Source organism: Crocodylus siamensis, chromosome 1 (assembly GCF_052110815.1).
Source record: "Crocodylus siamensis isolate JL-2025a chromosome 1, ASM5211081v1, whole genome shotgun sequence".
Classification (NCBI taxonomy): Eukaryota; Metazoa; Chordata; order Crocodylia; family Crocodylidae; genus Crocodylus; species Crocodylus siamensis.
This window is the reverse complement of record NC_143395.1, coordinates 80,734,757-80,748,399: the sequence shown is the minus strand read 5'-3', so window position 1 is coordinate 80,748,399 and position 13,643 is coordinate 80,734,757. Positions and strand designations below refer to the sequence as shown.

The window sequence follows — 13,643 nt, the reverse complement described above, 5'->3', positions numbered from 1 at the left end:
GCAATGTAGTGGCAAAATCTACCCATGTACCATGTGTACAGCACAGTAACCACCTATACTGAGCTGTGCTTAATACTTCTAAAAGGTACAAAAGGAAGTACTAAAGCACAGCGCCACAGCAATGCTGCCATATGGTGATGTGTAGATACACTCTTTAGGGCAGTATGGCTCAGTATGCCAGACCCATTCTTATTATTGTGTACAATGAACACTTTTGTTCTGGATAAATAAGGTTAAATATCCTCGATCGCTAAATAATAAAAACTGAGATGTTTTAAATACTGTGTTGTTTTCAGTGCAGATCCTTAGTTTACCTGAAGGTTTTCTCATTACTACTAGGTTGCTTATGGCAGTTCCAAATGGTGTAGTTATGCCTCTTATTTGCAAATTTGACAGTTCCTCCTCCTGTTCTCCCCCCAGGGACAATTAAATTCTGCATTTTGGTAGTTTCAAAGACAGCACATAAGAGTCTATTTCTAAGGTGACCAAATTTTGGTTACAAAAATATGGGCAGTCACAGACATTCCTAAGATCAGATACCTCTGGAACTAAAAGTAGCTTATATCACTTCTGGTTCTGTTTCCAAGTAGTGTAACTGCCATAATAAAGCAATATTTTCCCACTTCTAGTTCAAGAGGTATATATATCCTAGACCAGTAAGAAGAAAATAAGACTCTGACCTGGATAAGATGTGATTAGAACAAGATAGTAGTGATCAGCACAAGATAATGGTGTTTTGCTGATTTTTTTTTTCCCCCCAGTAACCACTTGTAGGTTGAAGAGAGACTCACACATTTGCTGGAACCTATCTTTGGAAAATCCCATGATTTCCATATAGGCTATGAGAACAAACATCATTTGTATTTGATCAGGGATCATTATGAATGTGTTTGGAAGGTTGAAGTTACCAAGAATGTAGAAATATGGAGACTGAAGAAGCCTGTTGAGTGGCAGCTTTGTGAATTCCTCCTGGAGACTGATAGTTTCCATTTCTCAGCACACCTCAAGGAGTTGTAGGTTTCTTTTGTTCTTTATCTCACAGTTTATGTTTTTATAAAATATAAGTAGTTTATAAATATTTTTGCTTCTGGATGAAAAATCTGCATCTGAAACTTGAAGAAAACAGAACTGATACTGCTCTCCGGAGTTTGTCTCAGCTGGTAACATATGCAGAGACTAGCTGCAGAAGGGTAGGGCTGGAGGTGGCACTGAACTATATCTCAGTGATGCTAGCAGGGCCAGGAGTTTTATTCAACAGGAGACTATGGATAGTAGTGATTTTGTTGATGGCCGTCATTGAATTCAGCAGCAGAAGCTTCAGACTGTTGTCTTCTCTGTTAAAAGATATTACTGACTAAGTAGCTGACTTCAGGTGCTAGGCTTTAGGACTTATCCTAATGCATGGGATGTGACAGTTGGGATTTAGTAGGGTGTTGCATAATGGAATTTGGAGTCTTTTGAAATGTAGGTGTCCAGGTTCTCAGGGCCCAGAAGTGTTGTATTTGTTGCAGTCCAGGATTGTTGTATAATCAGTCCATACCCTGGTATAATTAATGAAGAATACTATTATACTGTAATATATGGTAGTGAGAGTGATAGTAGGCAATTCTGGCCTTTTCCCTTTCCTTTCTTTTGTGTCACCAGCAAGGATAACATCACAATTCTTTGTAAGTGCTTGGAATTGAGATGGCTAGATACTCAGCAAGGTGACACTAGCCTTTCATAAATTATTTCTGTTCTGGCAGAGGAAGAAGCAGGAGAAGAAACAAAACAAACCAAAACACCCCCATGCATATTGCCTCCTTATTTTTGTCCTAATACTGATTTTCCCAGCACTTGATTGCCACAAGGAAAATACTGAATCAGAATTAGGAATAATGGGAATAGCTTTGAGGACTATCATCCCAAATATCACAATTTCATAAGATTTCTGATAATTTGGGGTACCTACAAGAATTATATTTAGATTGCCCTAACCAAGGTTAAAGCAATCCAGGAGTGTTTTTACATGTGCTTGAGAGGTAGGGGGGCAGGGTTGCTTTAATTCATTAAAACCCCTGTAGTGTCTCATATATCTGTGTCCCCGCACTTCAAAATGGTGGTGGGGCAACTTAACTAAAGCTCGTTGAATGAACTTTAGGTAAAGCACCCCCACTGCCATTTTTAAGCATGGGGATGCTGATTCACAAGATGCAGAGGCTGCTGGGGTGTGCTAATTAGCATGTTCCAGCAGACTTGATTAATTGAGGCTGCTCCAACATGCTGTAATTACAGTGCATCGGACCAGCCACCCCATATGTCTACAAGCAGCCTAAATGACTGGGTTTGCAAGCATTCACATTGCCCTTAAAATAGCAGACTTGATACAAAGTTAGCTCTGGTCAGAGGTGAACTACCTTTAGATTGGCATGGGGTAACTTGACCTGGCTTAGTGAACACCTGCATGTATTTACAGCACACCCCAGGGTTGGGAAAGCCCAGCTACACTCCATAGCTCTAGGGATGTGTTGTTCAGGGCACTAGGGGTGCCCTGAAAAAGATTTTTTGGGCCGATACTGATGGCTGATTATTAACGAGCCATATTGGCTGATACCAATCTGATTGCCAGCATGCAGGCCCAGTAGTTTGGAGAGCAGTGTCTGGCTGGTAAGTCAGGGGGTAGGGGGAGGAAGGGGTGTGAGGGGCACAGATTGAAGCCCCCATGGTGAAAGAGGGAGTGGGGATAGGGCAGGGACAAGTGCTGCCCAGCCAAGGGGTTGCGGGATGGAGCTGGGAGCAGCTCATCTGGGAGGTGTGGGGAATGGGGGCACCTCCTGCTGCTGTGCACACCCCCCTGGGGAGGCATGGAGGGCATGTGCTCCCCAGATCTGTGCATGGAATGAGGGTAGGCTGCTGCTGTGGGCTGGGTCCAGGGACAGTGCCAGGCACTTCCTAGCATGGGGGTTGGGCCAGAGCTGTGCTCAGGGCAGGTGGTGGCAGCTTTGGGAGGAGTGTCATTTGGGGGACTATGGGGAATTTTTGGATGGCTCTAAACCCCCATAGCATCCTCTCCCAGCACTGCTACTGCCCACCCTGAGTGCAGCTCTAGCTCAACCCCCCCACACTGGGAAGAGCCCGGTGCCACCTGCAGCCCCAGCCTGCAGCGGCGGCCCACCCTGACCCCGTAAACAGATCTGGGGGGTACTCCCCATGACTCCCCTAGGGGTGCACACAGTGGTGGTAGCAACTGCCCCCTTCCTGTACCCCCTGGGAGAGCCGCTCGGGGCTCTGTCCCACACCCAGCCCCTCCCCTGTTGGGCAGTGCCTGCTTCAGCCCCACTCCTTCCCTCACAGTGGGGGCCTTAATCTGCCCCCTCCATGCCTCTTCCCCCCAACAGACTTACTGGCTAAACCCTGCTCTCCAAGCTGCAGAGCTGAACTCCTGGCCACATGCATGCTGTGGCTGTGCAAATGTACACACCATTTATTGGGGACATTATTGGCCAAAAAAGCCGATTGCCAATAATGTCAATAATGTCAACCTCATAGACTAACCAAAAGTAGATATATATATCAAAAACTTTCATGAGCTAAAGCTCAGTTCGTCAGATGCTGTGTAAAGTGTATCATGCATTCCTTGTTTGCATACTCTGCAAAGGTAGGCCTTCAATAGGAAATCTGCTCTACTAACAGGTTTGTTGCTTACTAAGTACAAGTAAGGTTTATTCTGGAATCAGACATATTGACCCAAATTTATTTGTCTAGCTGTTCAGAGATTCATTATATTTAACTATCTGGATATATGGAAGCTTTCAGTCATTTATCAGGTTTGGTCCTGTAGCTCTTGCACTCATTTGAAAAAGATTAATTATACTCAATAGTAATACACAGAGGCTGTTCTACAGTTCAACAGATCCTGTTGTTTTTTTCATGAGTATGTCTTGCATCAAAAGACCCAGGATTGTGGTTCAGGATTTTGCAGATAGAAAGTGTTGAATGATTTTAACGGGATTCATTAAGGACTGAAGTCCTTGGTTTCAAATCTGAATTTGGGGTAGCATGCAACTGCACATTCACACAGTAAATTACAGTTTTTCTGCTCTCCTATTCCTTCTTTGGTTAGGGGTATGGTGAGCAGGTTCAGGACGGTAGCTATTTCCTTTTCTTCCTTCATCAGTGTTTGACTTTTTTTACCCCTGTGGACCTGCAGGGATGCATGGTGTTCTCTAGCATGGATCCCTATTTTGGTCAGCAAAACATTATGAAAGAGTTTCAATTTTGAAAATGCATATATTATTTTAGGTTTTCACTAGAAAGTTTCAATGAAAAACATAACTTTGTGATCTTTTTTTTGGCTACCAGTGTATGATTGATAATTTAAGTTATATAAGATGTTTTGATTTTTCTTGACTGGATTAATCTGGAGAATAAGTACAATTTTGGATGAAAACATTGTGAAATGTTAAACAGTGTGAAATGTTAAAGATTTACAAGTAAAATGTACTATGCATTAATTAGCTAAATACTTGTCCAGTGAATTCTATCACCTTATGATTTGCAGCAATCTAAATTTAGTGCTTTCCATAGAAATATTCACAAATCCTGTGATTCAACTGTACATGGTTGCATGTGTGGTCTGTTAAAAAACAAAATCCATCCAGATCCTCTTAATTGCACTGTACCAACTCAATGCATTGTATTATTATCCTCAGAGTGCCTATCATCACTATGAAAGTACGGTGCCAAGGTGGCGAGAAAGGGATGTGTCAAATGATATTTAAAAATAAAAAACTGAGGCAAGTTTTGGGGTAGTATGCTTGAAGCACATGAAATAATGTGTGTTCCTGTGACTCCTGCCAATGTCTGACAATATAATGAATTATGTGTCTTTCTTGGCAAGAAACACACATGCATGCACATATATTGTATTAATGTAGCATTTTTTACTTTGAAAGTTTGATACAAATATCCACTTTGAACAAAGGAATAGTTTGATAATGTGTACACTCGTTTGACTTTCGAGGATCTGATGCTCCATATAATTTTTATTCTCTGATACTAATGATAATCACATTTAATAATTCTTCTTATTTGTCTAGAGAGGTAGTTGGTCATGTTAGTCTGAAGTCAGGCAGAAGGTGGGGTAATTTGCATCTTTATAGATTAGCTAAAACAGATACGTATAGCATAAGCTTTCATAAGCAGAGGGCTTAGTAGAGCTGTGTAAAAAGCAGAAATTTTGTTTCACAAAGCTTTAAGAGATTTCACGATTCGGTGTCGTTCCAAATGGGAGTAAAAATCAAAACTTTACAAAATTTCTGGAAGAAAATTTTGAAATGAATGGCATCAGGTTGATCAATTTCTTTTTCACTTTTGTCTTTTTATTTTATTTTAAGTTAAAATATATAATGCAAAATATATAATTTGGAAATGACAAGCTTATTTAAAAAGAAAAATAATGAAAATATTCAGTTTTGCAAAGTATTTTGATTTTGATGGACTTGCATAGTCTGATGGAATATGCTTTATTGACACTTTCTCCAGCCAGGTTGACTTTTGAATTCATTATTTCATTAGTTGACAAGAAATTACATTAGACATATTTTTAGACTTTTCCAGTGATAGATACTTCTTGTGGAGAAAAGCTAAACATAAACAAGTTAGGATGATGTTCTAAGTTGCTCTGGATATTCTTTCTAAAAAATGCTTCTATCTCCTACAAAAGAGAAAAATGTCCCACTAAGATTTGGAGAAAGTTTATGGTTTTTTTTTTAATTTTATACAGGGAAACTGAATATAAAGGACTGCAACTATCCCTGGATCAGGTTACAGCAACAAAGCCATCGTTCTCATATGCAAATTCAACTCCAACCATAACGGACAACAGAAAGGGAAGCAAATCACGCCTCTCAAACACAAAGTCAAAATCAAGGACATCACCATATCCACAGGTAGCTGTCTTTGAATGCCACAGTTGCTCTACAAATCACAGCAGTAAAAATCTTTTGATTCTTCAGCACCCAAATATTGATTCAGACTTCTAATTTTCATGACCCATTTTTTGCAAATGGCCAGTCTGATTATTATCACTTAATAGTTTGATCACATACGATCTTCTGTGTTATTTACTAGCCTGTTCTCTTGAATGCTCTACTGAAAAGCTTTAATAAAACTTGCTTTGAGTTTTGAGAAATTATGCATGTAAAGTATTTCCAATAAGTTGTTCAAGCTATTTCTCTTTGGGCTGCTGAATTTTTTTCCATTGCCCTTGTTCCATTTCTTTAATACTCATTGTTCACTAGCGTCTTACCTATGTAAAGACCTGTGATATATACATAATATTGCATTTTTATACTTTTAACGCAAAACCTGTATCAGTACAGATTTTTTATCTTTGCCGCCAGACGTTTTTTTTGCTAGATTTTGTTTTAGTAGTGGTAGTTGTCTGAAAGTTTATAATATTGAATTTCCAATTTAATTTTATATCCTTATCACCAGCTGCATGGTAGTAAAATCACAGATTTCATTATACATAAAGCAGCAGCAGCGCTGGTTGCCAATCTCTTAAAAATGGTCATACTGTACTTTGCAGCACATCACCATCAGCACCACTGGCAGCTTGGCTCTGTTTCCTCATACCCTTCCAACCACTGAATAAACTGTTGAAAGAATAAGAGAAGCTGTTGTAAAGAACTTGGAGCAGGTGCTATTGCCTGTGCTCATCAGTTTTCAGTCCACACATCTGTCACTCAGTTATGGAGAATTGCATAGTAATTCAAGGCTATGGCTAGAAAGTGAGGGTAAGGGTTTTAGAGACTTTTTATTCATGGGGTGAGGGAGGGCAGGGGGGCATGGTGATCTCTTAGGGTTACTGAGATGTCTCTTGGAATTTGGATGGTACCTAAGTTTCTGCATTTTTTTTATTTGCCTCCTCACTTTTGGAAGAGTAAAGGGAACCATGTGTTTTACGGGGCGGTGACTGAGAATCCATTATTTGGCCAGCTGTATGCTACCAGAACAGCTACATGAGATGTGAACTTCAAGAAAAATACAAGTGATGATGATCAGCTTCATGTTCATTAGAAAATGAAGAGGCAGACGTTCTGGTCACTTAACACTATGTTAACATTTTTCTTTAGTATTGCATTATGATGAAGCATAGTTTAATAGGGTGTTTGCATTTTCAGCCAAAAAGTGACTTTGTTAAATTGTAGATGCTGGTCAACATTTGTTTGATTCCAGCTGACTTAAGCACAGCTGGTTTGTGGAAAAGGCAATATCTGTCCCAGGACTGCCAAAATTGTGGGATAGCTCAATATTAATTATGTGACTGTGGGATTTGTTGCTGTCTGAACACATTGATCAGTGTTCTGCTAGTAATGTCTAATCACAGAGGTGGCTATATTAAGTACAGGAAAGAGGATGGATAAAAGGAGAGAAGAAAACCTGTTGAGGTTATGTAGAAACAGGAAAAACTAAAAGACTGAATTGGCTAAAGGATGTCTCTATCCTTTTCTCATGATTATAATCCTGGTAGAGGCTCTCAAAATCTAGTCCTGGACCTCATTTATTTTGTATTCCAAAAAGCTAGCCCTGGACCTCATTTATTCTGTACACAGGAAATAGCAACAAAATTGGAAAAACATTTTAATTATGATCATCTGACCAACTGCTTTGGAGTTTAATCACCCATTAAAAATGATCATTTAAAGGAAAGGTTGAAAGTCTTTGCCTCTAATGGAAACATTTTATAGTCAGATTTTGATCAGCTTCATGTTTACTGCTTCATGTTTCATCCCTACTTTTTGGTTAGGATGCATCTGTCTATCTACCTACAGATGAATAATTAAGAAGAGATAAATGGATAAGGATGTTTGAGTTTTTTTACATGCTCCACTATAACTAATTTGTTACAGAAATTCCACTGTCCACTGTTGATATTAGTACTAAATTTTCCCTTGATAGAACCATAAGAATTCATTTTGCAGTTTATATTAGTTCTTTACTCTGGCAAATCACAAGTCGTTTTAAAGAGAGGCATAGTAATGATAGGATTAAGTTCAATTCTAAACCGTCTTTCTTTTATTTATCATTTCTTGCTGTAAACTGAAGTTTTGGTGATTTCCAAAATATTCCAAAAGCAACCTCCCTTCCCCCGCCTTTTTTACAGTAACTGTAACTCCTGATCTGATGAAGACTCACCAGCAGTAGGGGTTATTCTAATGGACATGCTGTATTACTTTAATCTAAGCCTTTCACCATCTGTTCTGCCTATAATAGTGAATGCTAAAAGAACATATTTTACATTTCAGGATTACATTAGTAAAAAGTAAGATAAAAGTGATTTAAAAGCATGCATATGTTCTTAGTACAATGCAGCCCGCATCTGTGATGTTTTTTCTCATGGTTACGACACAAATCAAGAGGAAAGCTGCTAATGCCTAATGTAGTGAAAGTTTTTCATGGAAGAGATGACTCTACTCAGAGAATTTCACCAGATACTTACCAATTTATAATGGTAAAAACACGAGTTGTCTGCTAGAAAATTAGATAGCTGTAACAGCTATTGTTGGAACATCTGGCATTGTGTGTGAAGCTGGCTGTTGTCATCTACAAAAGGGTGAAGCTGATGACACACCTGCGTACAGCATTAAGGAATGACATGTCAGGTGTGTGTCTGATGGGGAAAGTGACCCCAACCATTCCAGTGTGTAGTAGACTAATAAATGTTTATGGTCTCTCTTAAACTAAGCTTAAGATAACCATGGAGACAATTGATTTCTTCCTTCCACTGCCCCTCCCCAAAATAAGACCCTTCTCAAAATGTTTGTGAAAGAAAAGGAGCAGCATAGACTTGAAATAATACCCTTTTTGTCAAAGCTAATCCTTTCATCAGGCTGGTGCACGGAATTAGTGCTATGGAGGTGCCAGTTCAGTTTGTCAGGAAGCAACTAAAGAACTAAATGTGGCCTGAGAGAGATCATTGGGATTCAGTGTTGTTCCTTTTCTGCTAACAGTATTTGTAGCCGTGGAAGGTGGTTATTGATTTCAGGCATTGCCTCAGGCTAGATAAGTCCTTCATCTTGTCCTAACTTTTATCTCTTAATTAGACCGGGCAAACCAATTTTTTAAAATATCACCTGACAACAGATATGAGGAAACAATGAGCAAAGCAGAACTTCCATTACTGTAGAAACAATTTATTTACAGGAAACAAAGATTTCACTGCTCCTGATTAGGCAGATTGTTCTCGAAACCTAGTTTTGTAATCTTTAGCTTTTTACCATTGAAATAAATGAGCCTAATGCTTTTTGGGGGGTTGGAGTTGCCAGTTCTGTTTCAGCAGAATTCAGAGATGAGGCTTTGGCCATTTTTTTTGTAGTCCTTCTTCCCAGTGATGGCAGAGAAAGTTACACTTGCCCATATTCATGTTCCTCATGTGAGGACATCAGGATTATATTTCTGGAAGATATAGGGATGGGATGGCAGCGGTTGAGATAGTATGGCAATGTCAAATTGAGATTCAGCTGCTCAAATGGGTAATAAATGTATTTTTGGCCTGTGCCTCTGATCAGCTTGGGAGTTATGCAGTAATATCCAGGCTCTCAAGACAATGTGGGCCACAAGTAACTCTTTGTATTAATTTGCTTCTGTCCATAGCCTAGCAGGTGCTATGGGTCAGTTCTCAGTTGATTATCTTTTACATTAAGTACAAACAACATCCATAAAGTATCACTGTTTTTAGTTACATGGTTATATGCTCATTGCGTGGTAAATTTCTGTTACATGGAACATATACTCTTTGGAATGGTTTCCTATTCTGTAAGCCAAATGCGAGAGGCCTACTGAACTAAATCCTTTGTAATTTGGTCCAAGAGTATCAACTGTGGAAACTTTTGTAGTCATAGGAAGTTCCCAATAAAGAAATCAAATGGACCCAAAATCAAGGACAGAAAATATTTCCATGCTAATAGCAATGTAGCAGTTAAAGCTGGTAGAAAAATGTGAATGAGAGCTAAGTGAAATTCAGAAGTTGCATCCTGTGGGGAATTCAGTCATTTCAGCATTTTTGTTGTTGCAGCATGTGACAAAAGTTGAAATTTCATTTGTTCCCTTTGGAATTAAAATTTTGAAAAAAATGTATTTGAAATATTTAAATATTAAACATGCTCTTTACAATACATTGCCTCATGGGAATTATAGGTTTTATTCTTAATGCCTCTACTTCCCACAGAAAAGCTTTGTTTTGCAGAAACTGCATTACCCATTAGAAAATTACTCCAATGTAGGATTTCTGGCCAGTTTTCATGGGAGATTAAAAAAATAATAAAATAGTGATTTTTGTGTGTGTGTGTGTTGGAACATTGACATGTCAAGTTGCTTTTGGTAAAAAGTTTTAGTTTCAGTAAATATATCTAACCTTTGGTAAATAGTCCAGTTTATGAAAAATAAAATCTGAATTTAAAATAAATTATGTTACTAACAATAATTTTCTAATTTCATTTTTATTTCCAGCTTTCTATTGGGAAACCCTCCCCCCTAATTTTGGGGCCAAAATGAAAATTTCCCCAGAAAACACTCATTTTGGTTTAAAGGCCTTTTCATTAACAAATTTTGATTTACAAAAAAATTAATCAGGACTAGTGAAAATGCCCTTGTTAGAGAAGTCTGAGGATGTCTGTATACTAAGTAGCATGGTAGAAGAATTTGTATTCTAGTTTGTCAGAGTACAGTGGCTAACTAAAATTTCCAGCTAATTGAAGTGTGGTTGTCAACTAAATTAGCTTCACATAGTGGTGAATGCAGAGCAGGGGCCTAGGTAGAGTTACTGTGGGGTACTGATCTCATAGCCTACTTGGCTGTTCAGCACTGAGAGTGAGGGGCTTGAACATCTTACTGTGTATCTGTGGTGCAACAGGGCCATTTCTCTCATTGAGAGAAATGCAGAGCAGGGCATCTAGGATGTGACAGCAGCACTCAGTAGAAAGATCCTTCATCTTGGTTGGGTCTTACAGCCAGCAGTGTTGGGATGTGGCCAGGAGCCCAGGGCAAAGTGGAAGTGGGGACTTGTTGCCACTGCAAATGTGAATGTGCAGCTGCTGGCAGCAGCCCTTGTTTTTTGCAATCCTCACTCCCCCACCCCCATCCCACAAATTGGTGTCTGGGGTGATTGCCCCTATTTTCCCAGGTACTGATTACTAGTATGGTAAAAATCAATAACTGTATTCAAATTGCCTTATCCTGTGCCTGCTCTGTGCCTTCTGTAAAAGAGAGGGAAGAGTGTCTTTGCACTCTTAGGCTTGCTAAGCTAATGAGGAGGGCTTTAAATTAGGTTCACTGGGGGATGGAGAAAAAAGCCCAGACATAAATAAAGATCTTGAATAAAAACTTACTAAAGGGAAATAATAATGGAATTCTTAGAAATGTTCTCAGGGAGAGGATAGGACAGTCACTTAAATACTGGAAATGTTTATATACTAACGCAGGAAGTAAGGGAAACTAAAACGAGGAACTGGAGGTCCTAGTATAAGCACAGAATTATGATGCAACTAGGATTGCAGGATGGTCATGGATGGGTGTAGTTTGTTTAAGAAGGATAGGCAGGGAAAAAAGGAGGTGTTGCCATGCCATATACACATTGTATATGTGTTCTGAGATGCAGTATGAAGTGAAAGGCAGGTCTGTTGAAAGCCCCTGGGAAAACACCACATGGGAGAGCATCAGGGGAGATGTCATGGTGGGTGTCTGCTTTAGGCCTCCAAACCAGGAGGAGGAGGTGGACAAGGCCTTCTTTTTTAAAGACCTGATAGAAGCTTCCAAATCATAGGACTGTAATTACTGAGATATCTTCTGGAAAGAAAACAAAGCAGTGTACAAGCAGTCCAGTAAAATACTGAAGTGTGTTGGGGATAACTTTCTGGTATACATGGTAGAGAGGCTAACTGGGGGTGGGGGGAAGCTCTTCTTGACTTACTACTCACAAACAGGGAGAATTTGATTGATAGTTTGAAGATAGAAAATAATTTGGGTGACAGTGACCATGAAATGACAAGAGTTCAAGATCCTAAAGAAAGGAGGGGAGGAAGGAGAGCAACAGAATAAGGACACTGGTCTTCAAAAAAGTAGACTGACAAACTCGGGAAACTGGTGGGCCAGATCTCTTGGGAGGCAAGCTGGGGTGGGGGCAAAGGAGTCCAGGAGAGCTGGCTGTACTTCAGGGAGGTTCCCATAGTAAGCTAAACTGGTATGACAGAAGAATGGAAAGTCCAACAGGAGACCAGCCTGGCTAGACAGCCATCTCTTCAATGAGTTGAAATTCAAAAAAGATTCTAGAAAAAGTGGAAATTTTTTCATAGTACCAGGGAAGAGTACAAATGTTACACAGGCATGCAGAAAGAAAATTAGCAAGGCCAAGGCATGATTGGAGATGCAGCCTGCAAAGGACATAAAAGGAAATAAAAAGGAATTCTACAAGTGACAAAAGTAAGAGTAAGACCACAGAAACCATAGTTTCCCTTATGAACCAGGGTCTGGTATTGCTTAATCTCTTCATTAATGATTTGGGCAACGGGATTAAGTGCCCGCTTAGCAAATTTGTGGATGATACGAAGTTGGGTAGAGTTGAATATAATCCTGAGGGTAGGACTAGGATCCAGAGTTACCTGGATAGATTAGTGAAGTGGTCCTCAATCAATCAGATGAGGTTCAAGGAGAACAATGGCAAAATCCTGCACTTGGAACAGAACAGTTGCATGCACAAATAAAGATCAGTGAATGGCTTGGCTAGGCTGCAGTATTGCAGGACCTGGGCATTACAGCAGACTGTAAATGGATTATAAGCCTACAATGTGCTCTTGTTGCAAAAAAGAGTCAACAGCATACCAGGTTGTATTAGAAAGAGTTTTGCATGCAAATCAAGTGATTTTTTTTCTGTTCTGTTCAGCATTGATGAGGCCTCAAACGGAGTACAGTTTTGGGCCTCACACTTCAAGAAGGTTGTGGACAGAATGGAGTGGTGGACAGAGGCCTGGAAAATGTGATTTATGAGGAAAGGCTGAAAGAGAGAGGATTGTTTTGTCTTCTGAGGAGAAGATGGGGTTGGAGGGGGGAAGGAGGTTGATGACAGACTTCAAATACTGGAAGGGTGATTACAGAAAGGATGGAGCTGGCTTTTCTCTGTGGCTGTAGGGGACAGGAAGAGAAGCAATGGCTTCAAACTGAAGCAGAGGAAATTTAGGTTGGAGACTAGGAGGAACTTTTTTACTATAAGGGTGGTCAAGCTTTGGAGAAGGTTACCTAGAGAAACTGGAAATTTTCAAGAGCGAGTTAGAGAGGCAATTGACTGGGTTGATTTAGTCAGGGATGATTCTTGTATTGAGCAGAGGACTGGACTAGATGACCTTGTGAGGTTCCTTCCAGTCCTACTTTCCTATGATTCTGTGATCTTAGATTGCTGGATAGATTTTTAGACTGGATGTTTAAAAGCTCTGTTGCTTTTTAACACCTTACCTTCCTCCAAAACCTTAATAGTGTCTGATATTTCTGAAGACTTCAGCATAAATAGGGCCATACCAGAATGTTAGCCATAGCTCCTTCCCACATGTGTATATATAGGTCTTTGCAATGTGACTACATGCAGCCACTGACATTTCCTACTTACGATA

General features: G+C 39.7%; 1 protein-coding gene across 1 annotated transcript in view; it reads left to right on the top strand.

Annotated features, from left to right (window-relative positions):
- SIM1 (SIM bHLH transcription factor 1) overlaps positions 1-13,643 on the top strand; it is a 70,146-nt gene that overhangs the window by 39,192 nt on the left and 17,311 nt on the right. Inside the window, exon 10 of the mRNA XM_090037213.1 lies at positions 5,765-5,930. Coding sequence (XP_089893339.1) covers positions 5,765-5,930 — 166 coding nt within the window. The remainder of the gene's footprint in view (positions 1-5,764; positions 5,931-13,643) is intronic.